This window comes from Cyclopterus lumpus, chromosome 7, assembly GCF_009769545.1.
Source record: "Cyclopterus lumpus isolate fCycLum1 chromosome 7, fCycLum1.pri, whole genome shotgun sequence".
NCBI lineage: Eukaryota > Metazoa > Chordata > Actinopteri > Perciformes > Cyclopteridae > Cyclopterus > Cyclopterus lumpus.
The window spans coordinates 21,403,649-21,421,966 of NC_046972.1; the positions used below are offsets into that span (position 1 = coordinate 21,403,649).

An 18,318-nucleotide genomic window follows, 5' to 3' on the forward strand; every position below is an offset into this window, starting at 1 on the left:
GTTGCAGCAAAGCTTACCTGTATTTCACACTTTAGCCCACAGGAGAGATGTTTGGAGTGTTCAACCTGTGTGTGTGTGTGTGTGTGTGTGTGTGTGTGTGTGTGTGTGTGTGTGTGTGTGTGTGTCTCTGTGTTTGTGTGCACTCACACAAATGCATTCACGTGGACACGCAAACATGCTAACACCGTCCTTTGGGCGATGCCCTGTTATTGCCTCCAAACCCTTGAGACACATTCAGCTGACAGCTTTAACACCCATCTGTCACGTCTCTGGAAAGGCCGCCGCTCATCCAGCCCACGAGGAGATTCAGGGCTGCTCCATAATACAACAACATCATGTCCTCACACACATAATGACACCGATGCCCTCAGGAAGATGTTGTTAGTAATCATCAGTGACTAATGTTTCTCCTTTAGCTTTGCTCGATGACAATATGTTCCAGCTCGCAGGTTTATAACACACACTCCTGTGTGTACTCCCGGATGCTCCCACACACACACACACACACACACACACACACACTCAACACACGCTTTTACCTTTTATGTTGAATCCCGGTATCTCACGACAATGTGATATGAATTCAAGTGTGTTTACAGGTCCTGGGGAGTATAAAATCAAGTTGTACATAAAGCCTCCTGTGGCCTTGTGTGCATGAAATCTGATAATCTGCCTCAAGTGATGTGACTTCAATCAGCCTTGGTCAGGACTGAAAAACAAGATGTACACGTAACTTTATATATATATATATATATATATATATATATATATACTCATCTATACACATGGATGGATGTACATGTATTTATGCATGTATGCATATATTTACATGTATGTATGCATATATGTATGTATATGTATGTATACATATATGTGTTATGTATTATTTATATATATGTAAAAATATGTATATATCTATGTATGTATATATGTATGTATATAACTGTATATGCATGTATATATGTATATATTTATCTGTACACATGGATGGATGTATATGTATGTATGCATATATGTGTTTTGTATTATCGATATATATGTATATATGTATGTATATATATGTATATATGTATGTATATTACTGTATATGCATGTATATATGTATCTATTTATCTATACACATGGATGGATGTACATGTATGTATGCATATATGTATGTATATGTATGTATACATATATGTGTTTTGTATTATCTATATATATGTATGTATGTATATGTATGTATATATGTGTATATATGTATGTATATTACTGTATATGCATGTATATATGTATCTATTTATCTATACACATGGATGTATGTACATGTATTATGCATATGTGTTATATATGATCTATATATATATGTAAAAATATGTGTATATATATATGTATGTATGTATGTATAACGTATGTATATCTATATATATGTATGTATATATATATATGTATGTATATAACTGTATATGCATGTATATATGTATCTATATGTGTATATAGATAAATATATATGTATATGAGTTGTTATTTATTATTAAAACGATACATTGCACATTAGCAACTTGGTAACAATTAACAGGAATGACAATTCCAGCGTTCACCTTTTTGACAAATTGGTCAAAACATAAACAGGAATTAAAATTGTCAGCACATACCACAAGTAGTTTGTTAACCAACGGATGGTCGCCATGGTGACCAGTGAGACCGTGTCGGCCCGATCTCACCAGCATCCTGGTGTCTGATCGGGTCTCGAGACCACGAGACCACTAGACCACGTGACCACGTGACCACGAGACCACTAGACCACGTGACCACGAGACCACGAGACCACGAGACCACGTGACCACGTGACCACGAGACCACGAGACCACTAGACCACGTGACCACGAGACCACTAGACCACGTGACCACGAGACCACGAGACCACGAGACCACGTGACCACGTGACCACGAGACCACGAGACCACTAGACCACGTGACCACGAGACCACTAGACCACGTGACCACGAGACCACTAGACCACGTGACCACGAGACCACTAGACCACGTGACCACGAGACCACTAGACCACGTGACCACGTGACCACTAGACCACTAGACCACGAGACCACCAGACCACCAGACCACCAGACCACGTGACCGTAATGTCCATGTCCCGACGAGGAGGAGTACCCACACACTGTATCTTTGCTCATGAGCAGTGACGGATCACTTTTCCACCAGTCTGTGAGCCTCATAAAGTCTTATTTATCACTTTTTTGAAAAACAAAAAAAGTCTTACTTCACGGCGTCGGGGGTTCGGCGGGTCACCGTCGATAATTACCGCTGCGCTGCATTTCTCGTGTTCCTCCTCGTTCTCGGAGTCGTGTCATCGATTTTGATTTTGTTGAACTTTTTTTTCCCCACATCTCCGTGAAACTTCACGCCCACTAATTGCACGGTTCAGTCTTCGTGGTCCAGGATTTCAGGGATCACAGCCTGATGGCTATCTTTCAGGGGGGGGGGGTAAGAAGCGATATAACCTCTTGCGACCACGTTTCCACGTCCCCTCCACACAGATTGTGTAATTGCGTATGTTTTTTTTTTTCCCCGCGGTTTAAAGGCTACAGGGAGTTCTCTGCTTTCATGCGCTGACCCCTACAATTGGAAAAACAGAACCTTTTCGTAAAGTTTTGATGGAGAGATGTTGATTAGATTTGAGAAATGCTGCCTGTATTTCCTCCAGCATGTTAGGGGTGGGGGGGGGGAAAGCAATTTTGTGCTGTTTGCTTCCTAGGGGAAGCAAGAGAAAACAATATGAAAATGATTTTTTCCTTTTTCTTTTACAAACGCGCATATTTGATGCTCGCAGGCAAACAGTGAAATGAAGGCAAAGTTTGAAGCCTTTTGTTTGTGACGGCCTGTACAAAGCTGCCTTGTTTTTTATACTCCTGTGTCTTCATTTTTCCTCGTGTTAGAATATAAAGCCATGCAGTTGTCCGTGTAGTGGATTGGGGGTGGGGGTGGGGGGGGGACTGGGACCTTTCTCTGCAGAGATTAATGGACGTAACCGTTGGCGAGGGAAGAGCACGGAGACACACAGATGCGCTGACCTTGAAATGGCCGTCTAAAAAAAACAAGTGACACCTGCATGCTGGTGGCCCTTGTGGGGGGTGGGGTGGGGTAGGGTGGTGGGGGGGGGGGGAGTTAACAGAAAGAAAAGGGGTGGAATAAGGTTAGCAAAATTAGAATGCATGACAGCAAAAACCCCAAATCCTGCAGAGCTCGACGTGATGCAAATTGCTGACGGCGGCAATCCCTCTCAATCCCCCCCCTTCCCCACCCTTCTCAGTCTTTCTCCAGCCTATATCAACACCACCTCCAACATCATCTCCCATGCCTCAAGAACCACGAGCAGTCATGCAGACGCCAGACCGCGTTACGCACACACACACACACACACACACACACACACACACACACACACACACACACAGGCTGACCGCAGTCTGCCGCACTGGTCTCTGGTCGGACTGTATCGGATCTCCGGTTTCAGGGTTTTTTCGGTGTTATGGCTGGAGTATAGTGATTCAAAATCCGGGGGCCAAGGTCTGAGATACATACGGTACCTTTTGAAATCTGTCATTGGATTTGTATCGATCCAGAAAACTCTTTGAACCGCACCAGAACGTTTTAGAGTTGTTGTTGTTGTTGTTTACCCCTTATAGCCACAGACAGAGAGAGGCTAAAAGGCCAAAGGACTGCTAGGGATATGAGCTGCGGTTTGCCGGGTAAATACCTTTTGATTGTGTTAACCGTGTCTGTGTGCGTGTGCGTGTGCGCGCGCGTGTGTGTGTGTGTGTGTGTGTGTGTGTGTGTGTGTGTGTGTGTGTCTGTGTGTGCGTGTGTGTGTGTGTTCCAGAGCAACTAAACTTCCTCTAAAGAAAGTTGGGGAAGTTTGTGCTTACTTTCATTTTGCTTTTATTTCCTCTTCTTCTACAAAGGGGCTTTTCTCTTCCTGGGAGAGGCTTTATTCTGCCTGATCTCTCTCTCTCTCCCTCTCTCTCCCTCTCTCTCTCTGTCTCTCGCCCTCTCTCTCTCTCTCGCTGCCTTCTCCCCTAATCACCACTAAAGCCAGCCCTAATTGCCAAAAGACATGATTTCCTCTCATTCTTCTTTCTTACTGTCTTGCTCTCTTTCTGTCTTGCATTCTTTCATATCCCACCACAAACACAATGCTGAAGATTTGAAGTCACAGGCATTTGAAGGCAGTAACACACCGCGGTTGTTTGAAGGCCTGATATCAGTTGCGAGAGATGGCTGAGGACTGATGAAGGCACCCCTGTGCTCGTTTAGAGGAAAACTAATCAGTCATTGGAGAGATGCCGACCAGTCGTCGGTGTGTCTGCAAATATGTGTATGAATGTGCACGTTGATTTTTGAGCGAAATTCTCTTTGCAAGATACGAGATTGGGAGCATTTCGATTGCCGGTAAAACGTAACGTTGTCCGTGGCAACGCTGTCTGTCGGGACGGCCAAAGCAAGGAGAAGCTGCACATCTTTACGTAGCAAATGTTTGCTGCTATATTAATGCTTTGAATATCGTATAATTCTGCTACTATACACAAATACAGGAAGGCCTTGGGGATATTATCGATATATATTTAAGAAATTCTTTGCTCAGTTACGAATGACTGTATATTTCCCATTTAGCCTGCAGACTACACCGTTTACGTTGTCATATGCACAACAATTAGTTGTCAGTGAAGGTTTTTGTGTTGGCGGTGCAGGATCGGATGTTGGTGGCTGATTCATTTGGGTTCCTGATGATCCCGTTTGGCCTTCTTCCTGCCCGGTTGAGAGTAGAGGTCCTCCGCGGATGGCGGCACCCAACGTGGTGACTCCATCCGCTCTTTACTTCCTTCAGAGAGCCGGGTGGCGGTGGGCGGTGCAGCTGCCACACGGGCGGTGATGCAGCCGAGTCAAGTCCAGAACTCCTTACTAAAAATAATAATGAAGTCTTGTTACCAGCCAACTGTTTACACGCCAAGTCTCCAGCTGCTCTGAGATCAGCCAGCCTGTTAGCACCAGTCGACCCCACCCCCCCTCCTTTCCAAGAGCGTTCAGCCCTGGAGATGCAGCAGCAGCCCCCTTGATTAGCCACCCTGCAGAGCCTCAGCTCGATGCTCAGGTACGCACATGCATCCGCTTTTACATAAATCGTGTATATATATATATATATTTTAATAGGAATAAAGTTGTTTTCGTTAAAGTGCCGAACATCGTTTCCAGTGCTTGTTAAATGAAAGAAATTTGACTTATTAGATACTTCACAAGTCAGTCTGAATATCAATATATATTTATAAATATATATATATATATATATATATATATATATATATATATATATATATAAAGATGTCAAATGAAAGCAACATGCTGTACTGTGAGTATCTTTGCCTCCAGCCCTTCCCCGTTTCTGAGTTTTCTCTCATTCATTCGGTTAAAATGTAATAAGGTGCGCAGGTAATAACAGATGAGCTAGTGATGAAAAGTAAAAAGTTGCCACGCTCTATATGTGCAGCCTCGTATTGTCTGCTGGCTTTCCACCCAGAGAGAGCGAGGCAGTGCAGTGAAGTGATCCCCCAAACAGAGCGCAGAGTAAAGGCTTGATTTAGCATGAGAGGGGGGGCGGGGGGGTGGGGGGGGGGGGTCCACATCCAGGACGCCGCCGACGCTTCTGCATCCACATCGCGGTGCGCCGTCCTCCGCAGTACGGCAGTGCGTCGCTATGTGAGCGAGGCCGGGGCGGAAAAAAAAAAAATCTGAGAGGAAATGAACCCAGGAAAACAACAACGTTGTTACGCAATCGGAATTCAACAACAACAACCTATTCGTGCCCAGAATGACAGCATTATTTTTATAAGTTAATGAGATAGCACTTCCCTCATTCCCATTCACAGCGAACACTCAGCTTATGTCGACACGCTCTTTTTTTTCTTCCTCTCTTTCTCTCTCACTCTCTGTTTTGCTCTCTCCCTCTCTCTCTTTCTTTTTCTCCCTCTCCCTCTCCCTCTGTCTCACTCTCTGTTTTTCTCTCTCTCTCGCTCTCTGTCTGTCTTTCCCTCCCTCTCTCCCTCTCCCTCTCTCTTTTTCTCTTTTTCTCTCTCTCCCTCTCCCTCCCTCTCTCTCTCTCACTCGCTGTCTGTCTGCCCCTCCCTCTCTCTCTTTCTCCCTCCCTCTCCCTTTCTCTCCCTTTCTCTCTCTCTCTCTCTCTCTCTCTCTCTCTCTCTCTCCTCCCAACCAAACAACGCCTCTTTCAGCCTCTTTCAGCCTCTTTCAGCCTCTCACGATGTGAAGCTCTGGTAACCATTAGCCATCCCATTTTTTCTCCGTGGGAACCAATAAAAGTGAAAAACCTATCACCTCGTAATTTTCCTTTGAACTTGTTGTGACGTTGTTGTTGTTGTTGTTGTCGAGCCGACAGCCGCACATTTGACTAGAGTACCTTTTAAGTTTTGTGTGTCATACATTATGTATTTGTGCCCCACACAACCTTCTTTGAATGAAGAGGATTTCAAAATATATATTTGTCCTTGATGTGTTTGTGTGTATGTGTGTGTGTGTGTGTGTGTGTGTGTGTGTGGTCACTGCCATCGAGCATTTATATGAAAGCATTGGAGTGACGAGCGCTTCCCCGTGACTGGCTTCAATGAACCAGCTCCCTGATGGGATTTTAATGTGGCTTTAAACCCCCCGCCCCCCCCCTAGAAGTTTGTCTCCCTTCACAGTCTATCGGTGGTGAACGGTGGACCTGGCTCTGGTTCTCCAGTCAGGGCCCGGCCCACCGCGGAGCTCTGATTAGACCGCCGCACACTCCCCCCGCGGTGCTTCTGATCGGCAGCCATGCTCGTCTCTCGCCCGCTTCAATCCCGCCCCGTTTCCATCTCTCCGGGCTGCGCCGCTTCTCCCTTTGTCGCTCTTTTGCTCTCTCTCTTCCTCTCCTCTCCCGTTCCATCCATCTCTCCATCTGTCCCCCGTCTCTCGGGAGGCCAGCCCAATTAACCTGTTTAAACAGGCATCTGAGCGCCCCATCCGCTGCAATGTGGCCGTGTGAGAGAGAGCCAGTTCACCGAGCCAGCATCCCAGTGCCAGCCCCCCCCCCCCTCCCCACAGCCTCCACCTTCCACACCTCCCCCGTCCCTCTCTGCTCCTCCTCGTCCTCATCTTCATCGTCCTCTATCTACTTTCTGCTCCCTCGTCCCTCAATGGGCCTAATTGTAGCAGACGCCCGGGGGGACGGGGGGCGAGAGTGGTTTCTCTCCTCCCTTTTGTAGGGCAGGGTGACATCCGATGCATTCACCGCACCGACCGGCTACAGCCACGAACTCCACTTTACCAAACTGCAATCTGCCTATATGAGCGTCTTTCACCTCTTCCCTTTCTCCTCCTTTAATGGTCTTTCATTCATTTCTCGCTGTCTCTCTGATTGCCTTCCTCCCTTCCACACATGCGCCATCCTTTCATCAATCTCACTTTCTGCTCTTCCCGTGTCCTCCCTCTTCTCCTCCTCCTCCTCTCCTCCCCCCCCCCCAATCACTCCTCAGCGTCCTCTCACCCCTTCTCCCTTCCCTTTCAACACTTGTCACCTACTTCCTGTCAGGTTGGGTCCAGCGGCAGGAAGGTCACAACTCTTTTCAGCGTCGCTCTCCTCCTCGTCCTTGTCTCGTTGGAGGGAGAAGGGGAACTTTAATTGGAAAAAGCTAGAAGCTATAGGGGGGGGGGGGGGGACGCGGTGAAAGTGAAAAATGCAGTTCGGGTGTGTGTGATATCATCAAAGTGACACTCGGAAGCCCCATTTTCACCACCTTCCAAGCGATGGTGATTAAGAAATCACATTCGAATATGAACGTGGGCCCCCGTGTAGCATTTGTTACACTTCTGGGGGGCGCGACCGCTCACGTTCTGACTAGACAGTGGCGAAGTGCTGGGGCCTCGGCTACTTGGCACGCCGGGGCGTCTGTGTTATTTGCCAGATCAATGTTCAACCTGGGCCCACTGCTTCAGACGACTTGTTAATGTGCAGCGCCGTGCCTTTTTATAATCTCTCTTATAGCGGTATCGACCCAACTGAGGGAAAGAGGAGCCGTTGGTGTGTGTGTGTGTGTGTGTGTGTGTGTGTGTGTGTGTGTGTGTGTGTGTTGATTGAGGGGTAAAATTGCCACTGTCTTTTTCTTTAATTGGTGCAAGAACAAGACCCTCTGGGTACTCTTTGCGCAGCCTGCCACTCCATTTGTGTGTGTGTGTGTGTGTGGATATTGGTGCCGTTAGTTGTTGAGACATGCGGGGCAATCATAGAGAATAAAATGCCCACATCAACACACGCGGGGCCGATTATACCCCCTTAGTGTGCACGCTGCTACTTACCTCATTTATTGGCTCCATCAATTTAGTCTTTTATACAGATTTTCAGTTTTTTTTTTCGGGGGGGGGGGGGGCATTATTAAATGAGCAGAACAGAGATCCTGGCTTAAGGGAACGCTCACGTGTTGCATCTAAAAACACCAGCTGTGCCGCTTCATCCTTCTATCCAAGGTGCTCGGGAGGTCATTGCTAAGCTGCGATGTCGACGAAGACTCACTGCCCAAACTAAACAAAGTCAAAACAACACCGTTCCTCTGTTGTCGGTTTGTCTGACCTTTGTTGTTGTTGTTGTTGTTGTCGTCGTCGTCGTGACGGAATGAAGGGGGCGAAGCAAGTAAAATCGTAGATAGAGTGAGCAGAGACGCGAGACAACAAACCACGTGCTGCTTGCTGGGTCCCCTTTTGCAGATTTAAAGACTTGGAAACACAATAAAGCTTCGAGTTATAATCAGGCAGCCTTCCAAAAACTCCTATTTGTTCAGACACCCCACAACAAAAACCTTCCAAATCTAATCAGAATCTGCAACAAAAAAAGATGACAATGAAAGAAATGAGATGGGATTAGACAACAAAAAAAAGAGGAAAGAGAGTAAGACAAACAGCGAGCAGACTTTTTTTCAGACTTTTTGTTTGCAGTAGAAATGTTCGGCGAACACAAAGAGAGGAACTACTTGATGAGCAGCAAGAGGCTCTCTTCTCGTCTTTTGGATTGATGCAATCCGTCTGCACCTGTGGAAGAGCCGTCTACTCTGAGTGGCGGTCTGGTGCCCTGACTTGATCAGAGGCATATTTAGGGCCAGGAGGAACAAAAAAAGGTTTACTCTCTGTAATGGAAGCCTCGTTCCAGACGTGGGAACAGAAGACATGCGACGGCGGGTTTACGGCCTTCAGGCTCAGGGGTTTTCCTCCTCCGATACGACCGTCTAGACGTCGTAATCCCCGGGAGGAAATGCTGCGGGCGAAGGGAGGAAGGAGACGAGGACGGGAGGGCCGATACGGGGTTACCCTCGTCTTCTCGTCTTCTCGTCTTCTCGTGCGACGAGAGATCCCACGTGAGATCCGAGAGGGCCAAAAAGCTCCACACATGCGCTTATTAAAAGATGCGGCGCCATCGTATATGTGATTGGGGGGGAGTATTTAATTTCATCCTCTTGTCTGTGTTCTGACTTGTTCTCGTTGCACTTAAATGTTACCGTTATGAAGGAAGTGGATGAGGACTAGTTTTAACGTGTCGAGGTCATTTGCTGCATATTAGCCGCCGTTCCCCATAGTTTGTGTTCGGATGCTCCGATGACGGAGGCTTTAAGGTTCATTCAGACACGTCGCTCACAAATTGCTATTTTGGTTCATTTACTGTTACAGTTTGAAATAATTTCTCTCTCTCGTTGCAGTCAGAGCCCTGTTTTCAATGTTTCTGTAGAGTGTGGTGCGTCTTTGTTGCATATTAATTAAAACAACCTTTTGTTGTTCTCACACAAAAAGTCTATATTGTATAAACGCCTATTATTGTGAGTTTAGAGACATGTGTTGTGTACATCCAAAAAAAAAAAATTTTAGCTAAATTCATATTCTGCGTTTGTATGGTTCTATAAATCCAATTTGACCTGACTTGGCAATATATACAGTACGCTGTACGCTACTCACTCATAAGCCATCTCTTCTAAGTGCAGGAAGACGATTCCCTGCAAAGTTATGATGAGCGCTGACTGGTTTTTAATGTGACTGTAAAAACGGGTTAAAGGTTTTAAGTTTCCTCAAGCACATTTTTTAGAAGATCTTCAGAAGGCCTAAAGATATATATATATCTATATATATATATATATATATATATATATATATGTGTCACAGCGAGGTGGTTGATGTGACACGTCGAGCGCTGCGTAGAGTGCGTGTTGCTTCTTGTCTGCGTCTCCGGGTTTAATTCATCTCATCTCAGCAAAAGTTTAGAAAGAAGAGGACGGGACCGCGATCGCGGTGACCTCCGAGTGACCTCGGGTGACCTCCGGGTGACCTCGCGGCTGAGCGCTGGAGTTTGGCTGCCAGAGACGACTGGAGGGAGACTAGAAATGCAGCAATTTGGCCTTCAGATTAAAAGAGCTAAAAGCGTAGTTGATTTGTCAGTCGGGGAGAAATCAAAACTTCTTGACAGGAGAGTACAACTTGTGTTTGTTTTATTCATATAAATATATACTGTTTATGCAAAAACAGTGGCACTTTGAATGTTTGCCTATACGTGTATATATCATTTGGTTTTCTTGGTGCTATGCTTTGTATATCTACAACAAATATTGTTGTAGTTTTTTTTTCTAAATGAACATCACGCTGTATTGAAGAACACTTGAAACTAGAGATTGAGACCGTAAACTGATGTTTACTGAGGGAATAAATCAAGAGAGGATTAGAGTCATCTTCTCATAGACTTCTATACAATCTGACTTCTTTTTGCAACCGGAGGAGTCGCCCCCTGCTGGCCAGTAGAGAGAATATACATGGGCTTCACTTTTAGGACCCGGAAGGTTGCCGCCTGGTCATAATTGGGGCCGATCGTAACTCCGCTCCTCTGCTGTGTATTTCCAATCCTGAGCTGTGTGTGTGCTTTCGATGAATAGCATATTAAATCTCATCGATTCTCTCGTCCACAGTGGAGTTCGACGACTGCGTGGGGAACGAAGCGGTGGTTTTCCAGAGCAGCGACCCAGCCTTCGGCGCGCGGACGGACGGGTCCATCTTTGCCCGGCGAGAGGGGGCCAGCCTGGACGAGCCGGTCCAGTTTAAACTGACAGCGAGCGGTCGACACGCGCATGTCTGGGAGACCGTGGTCCAACTGGCCCTAATCGACCCGCCGTCACTCCAGCGAAATGGAAACGAGGTGAGTTTTACTCCCACTGAGCACGAGCACAGACAGGCAAAAATAATATCATGCTTCGACGTTTTCAATTATCATGCCCGAGTTTCTTCTTCCCATCAAATTTTCTCCAGCGGTCTGGTGATAGCAACAGCCAAGAATCAGGTCAAAACTCCTCGGGGTTTGAGAGAGAGAGAGAGAGAGAGATGGCACATGGCTCAAAGTGATAGAATCACACTGCCACAGGGGGAGAGCATGATTCCCCTCCGCCATAAGCTGTTATTGGAAAAAACATCCTGTGCCTTGGACGCCCCGGGGGTCGCCGACTCTTCTGCCTCCATTTACGAGCCGTCAGAGGTCATGGGAGGACTGAGGCCAAGTCTCGGGAAGCAAAACGTGGGGTTTTTTTTGGGGGGTCTGAACTCCCTCTCGCCGCGGAATACGTGTTCAAGTTCCCGTAGCGCCACAAAAAGTAATCGACGTGAACGTTGCCGCTCGAAGCAGGTAAAATCAATATGTCCGTGATGACGTTAGCTCACAGAATTGCAGCATCAGCCCCGACCCGGCGGAGCCTCAAGAGCCCTCTCGTCGTGCCGTTCAGTAAAGAAGCTCCTGGAAACCCATCACACACACACACACACACACACACACACACACACACACACTACCTCCCAGCAACCAGAAGAAGAAAAGAAGAAAAAAAAAAAGTTGGCGACTAGCTGGTGAACGTACTGGAGCGTGCAGCAGCCGAAGAGCCAGATACATTTATTTTTTTCCCAGGAGTTGGTGGAGTATAAAGCACGAAGGATGTGTTGTGTCTCTCCGTTCATCTCGTGGCCACAAACACGACTCCAGGTGCATGAGAGTGCTGCTCCCTCCGTGCTGGATGTATGAATACGTAACCGCTTGGAAACAAGTTTAAAGTAGACATATAAAAGTAGATATGTCCGTGTTTACAGTGTGGTTATATAGGTATAACCACATAGGTATAGAGGTTTATAGTGGTTTACAGCGGTTTATAGAGGTTTATAGGGGTTTATAGTGGTTTATAGGGGTTTATAGGGGTTTATAGGGGTTTATAGAGGTTTATAGGGGTTTATAGTGGTTTACAGCGGTTTATAGGCGTTTATAGTGGTTTATAGAGGTTTATAGGGGTTTATAGGGGTTTATAGGGGTTTATATAGTGGTTTATAGAGGTTTATAGGGGTTTATAGGGGTTTATAGGGGTTTATATAGTGGTTTATAGAGGTTTATAGGGGTTTATAGTGGTTTATATAGTGGTTTATAGAGGTGTATAGTGGTTTATAGGGGTTTATAGGGGTTTATAGAGGTTTATAGTGGGTTTATAGTGGTTTATAGAGGTTTATAGTGGTTTATAGTGGTTTATAGAGGTTTATAGTGGTTTATAGTGGTTTATGGTGGTGTATAGTGGTGTATAGTGGTGTATAGTGGTTTATAGTGGTGTATAGCAGTTATAGTGGTTTATAGCGGTGTATGGTGGTGTATAGTGGTGTATAGTGGTTTATAGAGGTTTATAGTGGTTTATAGTGGTTTATAGAGGTTTATAGGGGTTTATAGCAGTTGATGGTGGTGTATAGTGGTGTATAGTGGTTTATAGTGGTGTATGGTGGTGTATAGTGGTGTTTAGTGGTTTATAGTGGTTTATAGGGGTTTATAGCAGTTGATGGTGGTGTATAGTGGTGTATAGTGGTTTATAGTGGTGTATGGTGGTGTATAGTGGTGTTTAGTGGTTTATAGGGGTTTATAGGGGTTTATAGCAGTTGATGGTGGTGTATAGTGGTGTATAGTGGTGTATGGTGGTGTATAGTGGTGTATAGTGGTTTATAGCGGTGTATGGTGGTGTATAGTGGTGTATAGTGGTTTATAGGGGTTTATAGGGGTTTATAGGGGTATATATGGGTTTATAGTGGTTTATAGCAGTTTATTGTGGTGTATGGTGGTTTATAGCGGTTTATGGTAGACTATAGCGGTTTATAGCGGTGTATATCGGTTTATAGTGGGTTGTAGTGGTTTATAGCGGTGTATAGTGGGTTATCGCGGTTTATAGTGGTGTATATTGCTTCATAGTGGTTTATGGTGGTGTATAGTGGTTTATAATGGTTCATAGTGGTGTATAGCGGTGTATAGTGGTTTATAGCGGTGTATAGCGGGTTATAGTGGTTCATAGTGGGTTATAGCGTGGTGGAAAATAACTAAATTGACAGAAAGAAGCAAATGCTGTGACTTAATTCAACTTTGATTTGTATTTGCACTTTATTGCAGCACGAAGCCAGACGCACAGGCAAGCATCCTCACAGACATGAGTCAGATATGTAAACAGAGATCTTCAGATGACGAGTTAATCAGAACTCATAATACAGTCTGAACTTTAGATGCAGAAGATGAAAATATAATTCCGACGCCGGTGAGGTATAGTTTAAATGACTTTTCTAACAGTTTTAGTTTTGAGAGCGAGCACTTGAAGCTATTCAGAACCAGATGCTTTCAGCTGGGTTTTCTTTGTAGTGTGCATGGCCAGAAGAAGAAGGAAGAAAGAGAAGAAGTGATGGCTCGAAGTCAATCATGCAATCATGGAGAAAACGGGGAGGCGGAGTGGGCCATTGTCCACCAAACTATGTACCAGTGTGTTGTTGTGGCCCTGGAAAGGGTTGGTCAGTGTGGTGCCACTGAGCTTCAGTATGAAGCAACAATGTGGTAAAGGTCAAACGACGGGTTCGTCCGAGGAGTCGCGAACAGAGAGGCGAACAGTCGGAGAGCGAGACTGGGGGGGGGGGGGGTCCAGGGGTCAGAAGTCAGAAATGAGGGCGATCAAGGGGCCGAAAACAAAACGTGATGTTCCATTATGGAAATGGCTGCTTTGTGGCGTTTGCTCTGTTGAATAGTAACTTCCAGATGTCTGGGTAGCCAGGGGGGGGGGGGGGGGGGGGGGGGGGGGCTGATATCAAAGCGCGCAGGGTTGTTTTGGGATGCAGTGGCACGGGGGGGGGGGGGGGGGGGGGGGAGAGAGCCGGGACCACTGCCAGCTGGCTACAGCACCAGGGCTGGGGGGGGAGGGGGGGGGGGGGGTTGCATCCATTTCACTCTCGGTGACTCCTGTTCACACAGCGCTAGTGTGCGTCATGTGTGTGCATTATTATTTTTTTATTCCTATATTTGTATTTTTTTTAGAGAGATTATGTCGAATCAAGTGGGAATTATGCAATTTTTTTTAAAGATTTTTTTTTTTAATTGCAGTGTACGGGCTTGTCTTTGTTCGGAGCATAAAGACTCTCCTGATTACAGCCTATTGATTGTATCTGCCGGATCGAGGGAAATAACACGTTCCTATCGCTTGGAATCCGCAAAGCTGTCGTGAAAAACTTCTGACGGCTCCTTTAACCCCCCCCCCCCCATCTTTTGTAATAGTTTTGAACGAGTGCGCCTGACATCACCGCTTAACCTGTTTTTTTAATCAATTGCATCACCTTCCTGTACTTTTCTCTCTCGCTGCACTAGTGTGAATAACAACGAGAGCTGCAGGGTTTGATCAGAATTACACCGCGGCTCGAGAAAAGCCCACTTAAGCCTTTCGCAGGAGCGATGGTTACAGGCCTTTCTCCATCTCCGTCTGTTTCTCGTTTTTTTTCTTTTTCTTTTTCTCTTCTCCTCCCTGTGTCTTTTTTTCTCATATTCTACATCCCTCCTCTGGGAACTCACTAGTACCTGTTAGAACGTGTAGATAAAAGGATTTGGAGCATGACTTATTTAGGCGAGGGGAGGGGATGGGGTAGCCACATCTGTTTCTGTCATCCCCCCCCTCCTCTCAATCCATCCCAAACATGTCTCGCCCCACCACGCTGCGCTGGTGGGATGTGGGGCAACCATCCCCTGCAGTCAACCCCACTAAGCTTTCCTCTCTCTGAAGAAAAAGAATACATTTGTCTGGACCCGGCTCACATCTGTCTCGTCCCGCACTGCCGACAAACCCCCGTTTGTGCACACGGCCCCGGTGCCGCCTGAATATGGGCCGAATGCAGAGGATCGTGTGCATGTTTCAGCCAACTCGTCACACAGTACAGCGAACATTGAATGCGGTGAGGAGGAGAGCGTGAGAGCAAGCTGCAGAGGTTGAGAGATCTAGTTTTTGTCAGTTTCAGGGGGGGTTTTAGCTCCCCTAGTGGCCAAAAGAGGAGCTGCCGCTCAACTAATATAATAGTTGGAGAGAGAAAGAATGTGAACCTGCTCTATTCTGTCATAAGTTCATAGTTTGCACATTTTATTTAAACCATTTTACTCGACTGTAATTAATTGTATATTAACGTCAGTCTTGTTTCTAAGCTGTTGAGTTAAACATTGAGATTGAAAGTTCACTCTTGACCAGAGAAATAGTAGATGACAAAACAATCTCACCAACCCTCTCTGTGAAGTTGTACTACTTGTATCTACTTTCTAGACCAGTTTATTACAGTAAATTAATTTAAAGTATAATCATTATTTCTACATTCACAAAATAAATGACAAAGTTTATGTAAAAGGTGACCCACAGAGAATCATTCAATTAAATTAAATTCAGTATATTTAGCATAACAAATTACAAATGTGCCTCAGAGGGCTTTACAATCTGTACACATACGACATCCCTGACCTTTGACCTCACATCGGATCAGGAAAAACTCCCAAAAAAAGTGAAAAAAAAACTTTCGCGGGGAAAAAAAGGGGAGGAAACCTTCAGGAGAGCAAGAGAGGAGGATCCCTCTCCCCGGATGGACAGTTACAACACACAACTCACTCACTTTGATCTGGAGCATTTTATAAACGATTTTCTTGGCCATACAGCCCACAACTGTACTGTTTTGGTTCTAATCCGCATTGTTTCCAGATGCAGGTAGCTGTTGTCTCCTATAGACCCACTACAGCTACTTGCCCCATCGCCCGGTACGAGCTGGTTCAACATAGTGGAGCATTTTGCCACTAAACGGACAGATATTTCCTTCAGGACTTGGTGGAGACCAAAGCAGAGCTAAAAGGAGAATTAATGGTTATCTGTAACCGCCGCTACCTCTCAGAAGGCCCTGAATGCATCATATTTTAAAGGGGCCCTATTAACTAGTTATCAAACGTAATTATACTTTGGCAATTTTGTTGCATAGAGAGAGAGGTCAAAGATGAAGCTATCAGGATTAGCGACAATATATATCGTATCATCTCGTCACATGATCAAATAGAGATTTGACATTGGACGACATCAACATACATATTACCCATAAGTCATCGTTGCGTATCTGTGTATCAGTATATAGATTGCTCCGACTTTTCGAGGGTTAATATCGCAAACGGCACCATTTTTCAACCGGTTGAATTCTTCTTTGAACGCGGCCATATTTTCTTTTTTCTTTCTTTTTTTTCTTTTTACTGATTCATTTGCAAGAGCTCGTTGTTGGAGCCCCCCCCCCCCCCCCCCCCCCACGGGTGCCTGTATCCACTCCCCTGCTCCTTCTGCGCTCTCACTCAAAGTGCCCTGGATCAGCAGAGTACGCGATGTCTGAAATGCAGCGCACGGTTGATGAAACCAAACATGACAACTTAGCCCCCTCCCCCCCCCCCCTTAACCCAACTCCCACGCCCCTCCCCACCCACGCATACGCACCAGATGCCGGGTTACCTGACACATTTCCTTTAAAGCAGCCATAAAAGCTTTTCTCTTGGGCGTCCGTCTAATGAAGTCAGCCTTGAAAGCATTGTTTCCGCTGGCAGATACCAGCCGAACCTCTGAGGGGTTCGTTGACCAGGCAGGAGCAAACACAGAGAGAGAGAGAGATAAAGAGAAAACACTTTTTATAGACCGCATTGTGCCGAGACCCTTCGACTTTCAATATGAGCCAGAAGCCATCGCCGTCCTCCAGCACTGTGTTAGCGCCGTTTTTTAAACAATTCTCAAAATGTCAACCGCCGGGGAGGATGGAAGTCTGCCTGTTGCACAGAGGAAAAAAGAAGAATTTGAAGAGGTATTAAAAAACACAACCCTATCATTATGTACATGTGTGCTGATTGAACCTCTCTCTCTCTCTCTCTCTCTCTCTCTTATGCTCCCAAATTCACGAGACCAGATTGTTCTCGTACTCATGACATGAAAACCCTCCCACCCACACACATGAAGCAAGCACACACTGTGTGCTCTTCACTCTCGGCCTGGACTGTAATGAAACCGAAACAGGTTTTTTTTTCTCCTTCTTCTCCTTCCATCATCTCTAGTGTGTGTGGTTTACAATTGTTTTTGTTTTTGTTTTCCTCCTCTTCTCTTTGAGTACCGTTAAGAGTGCAACGTTACATCAGGGTCTGCAGCGTGAGCGCATACCCTTACCCAGCTTTTCTTTATTATTTATCTACGGTACGAATCAATTCCCGACCGAGCGAGCAGACACACACACAATCAAATACATTGACTACAATCTCCCTCGGCCAATAAGAACAGACGCCTTGAGGGTCAAGACAAGTCTAATCACAATATTCACGATTGCTTAAGTTTTGCTGGTAAAGATGTGAACAGCAGACCCCCGTGGCTCCGACCTTACCCATAAATCAAAAATATTTGTACCTTTTCGTTTGTTTTATTTGTTTTTCCTGCAGGAACCAGGTGCTGGAACATTTCACTATCCTTGATTCACATTACATTACATACACGGTACATTTGCAGCCATATATATATATATATATATCCATCGAGCTAATAAAATAAAATATATATATATATGTATGTATTTATTGAATTGAATTATATATATATATTATTTTATTAAAATAAAATATATATTTAATTGAATTATATATATTATTTTATTAAAATAAAATATATATATATGTATATATATATATATATGTATATCAATAGATATACATATATATTTAATTTTATTACCTCAATGCCCTTTTTTTCTTTTTTTAACCCTTTCTACTTCCATGTTTCATATGCAGTTTTATCCATTTTAACGATCGATTTTTGCTTCTTTAATCTTTGAATTTGTCGTCCTGTGTTTACAGAACAACAAAGCACAAGCTGTGATCGTTGTCATCGCAACGCCTTGTATGAATTA

General features: G+C 45.1%; 1 protein-coding gene across 1 annotated transcript in view; it reads left to right on the forward strand.

Moving 5' to 3' along the window:
- Window positions 1-18,318, forward strand: part of LOC117734022 (cadherin-4-like) — a 64,763-nt gene that overhangs the window by 23,020 nt on the left and 23,425 nt on the right. The window contains exon 3 of the mRNA XM_034538049.1: window positions 11,025-11,251. Coding sequence (XP_034393940.1) covers window positions 11,025-11,251 — 227 coding nt within the window. The remainder of the gene's footprint in view (window positions 1-11,024; window positions 11,252-18,318) is intronic.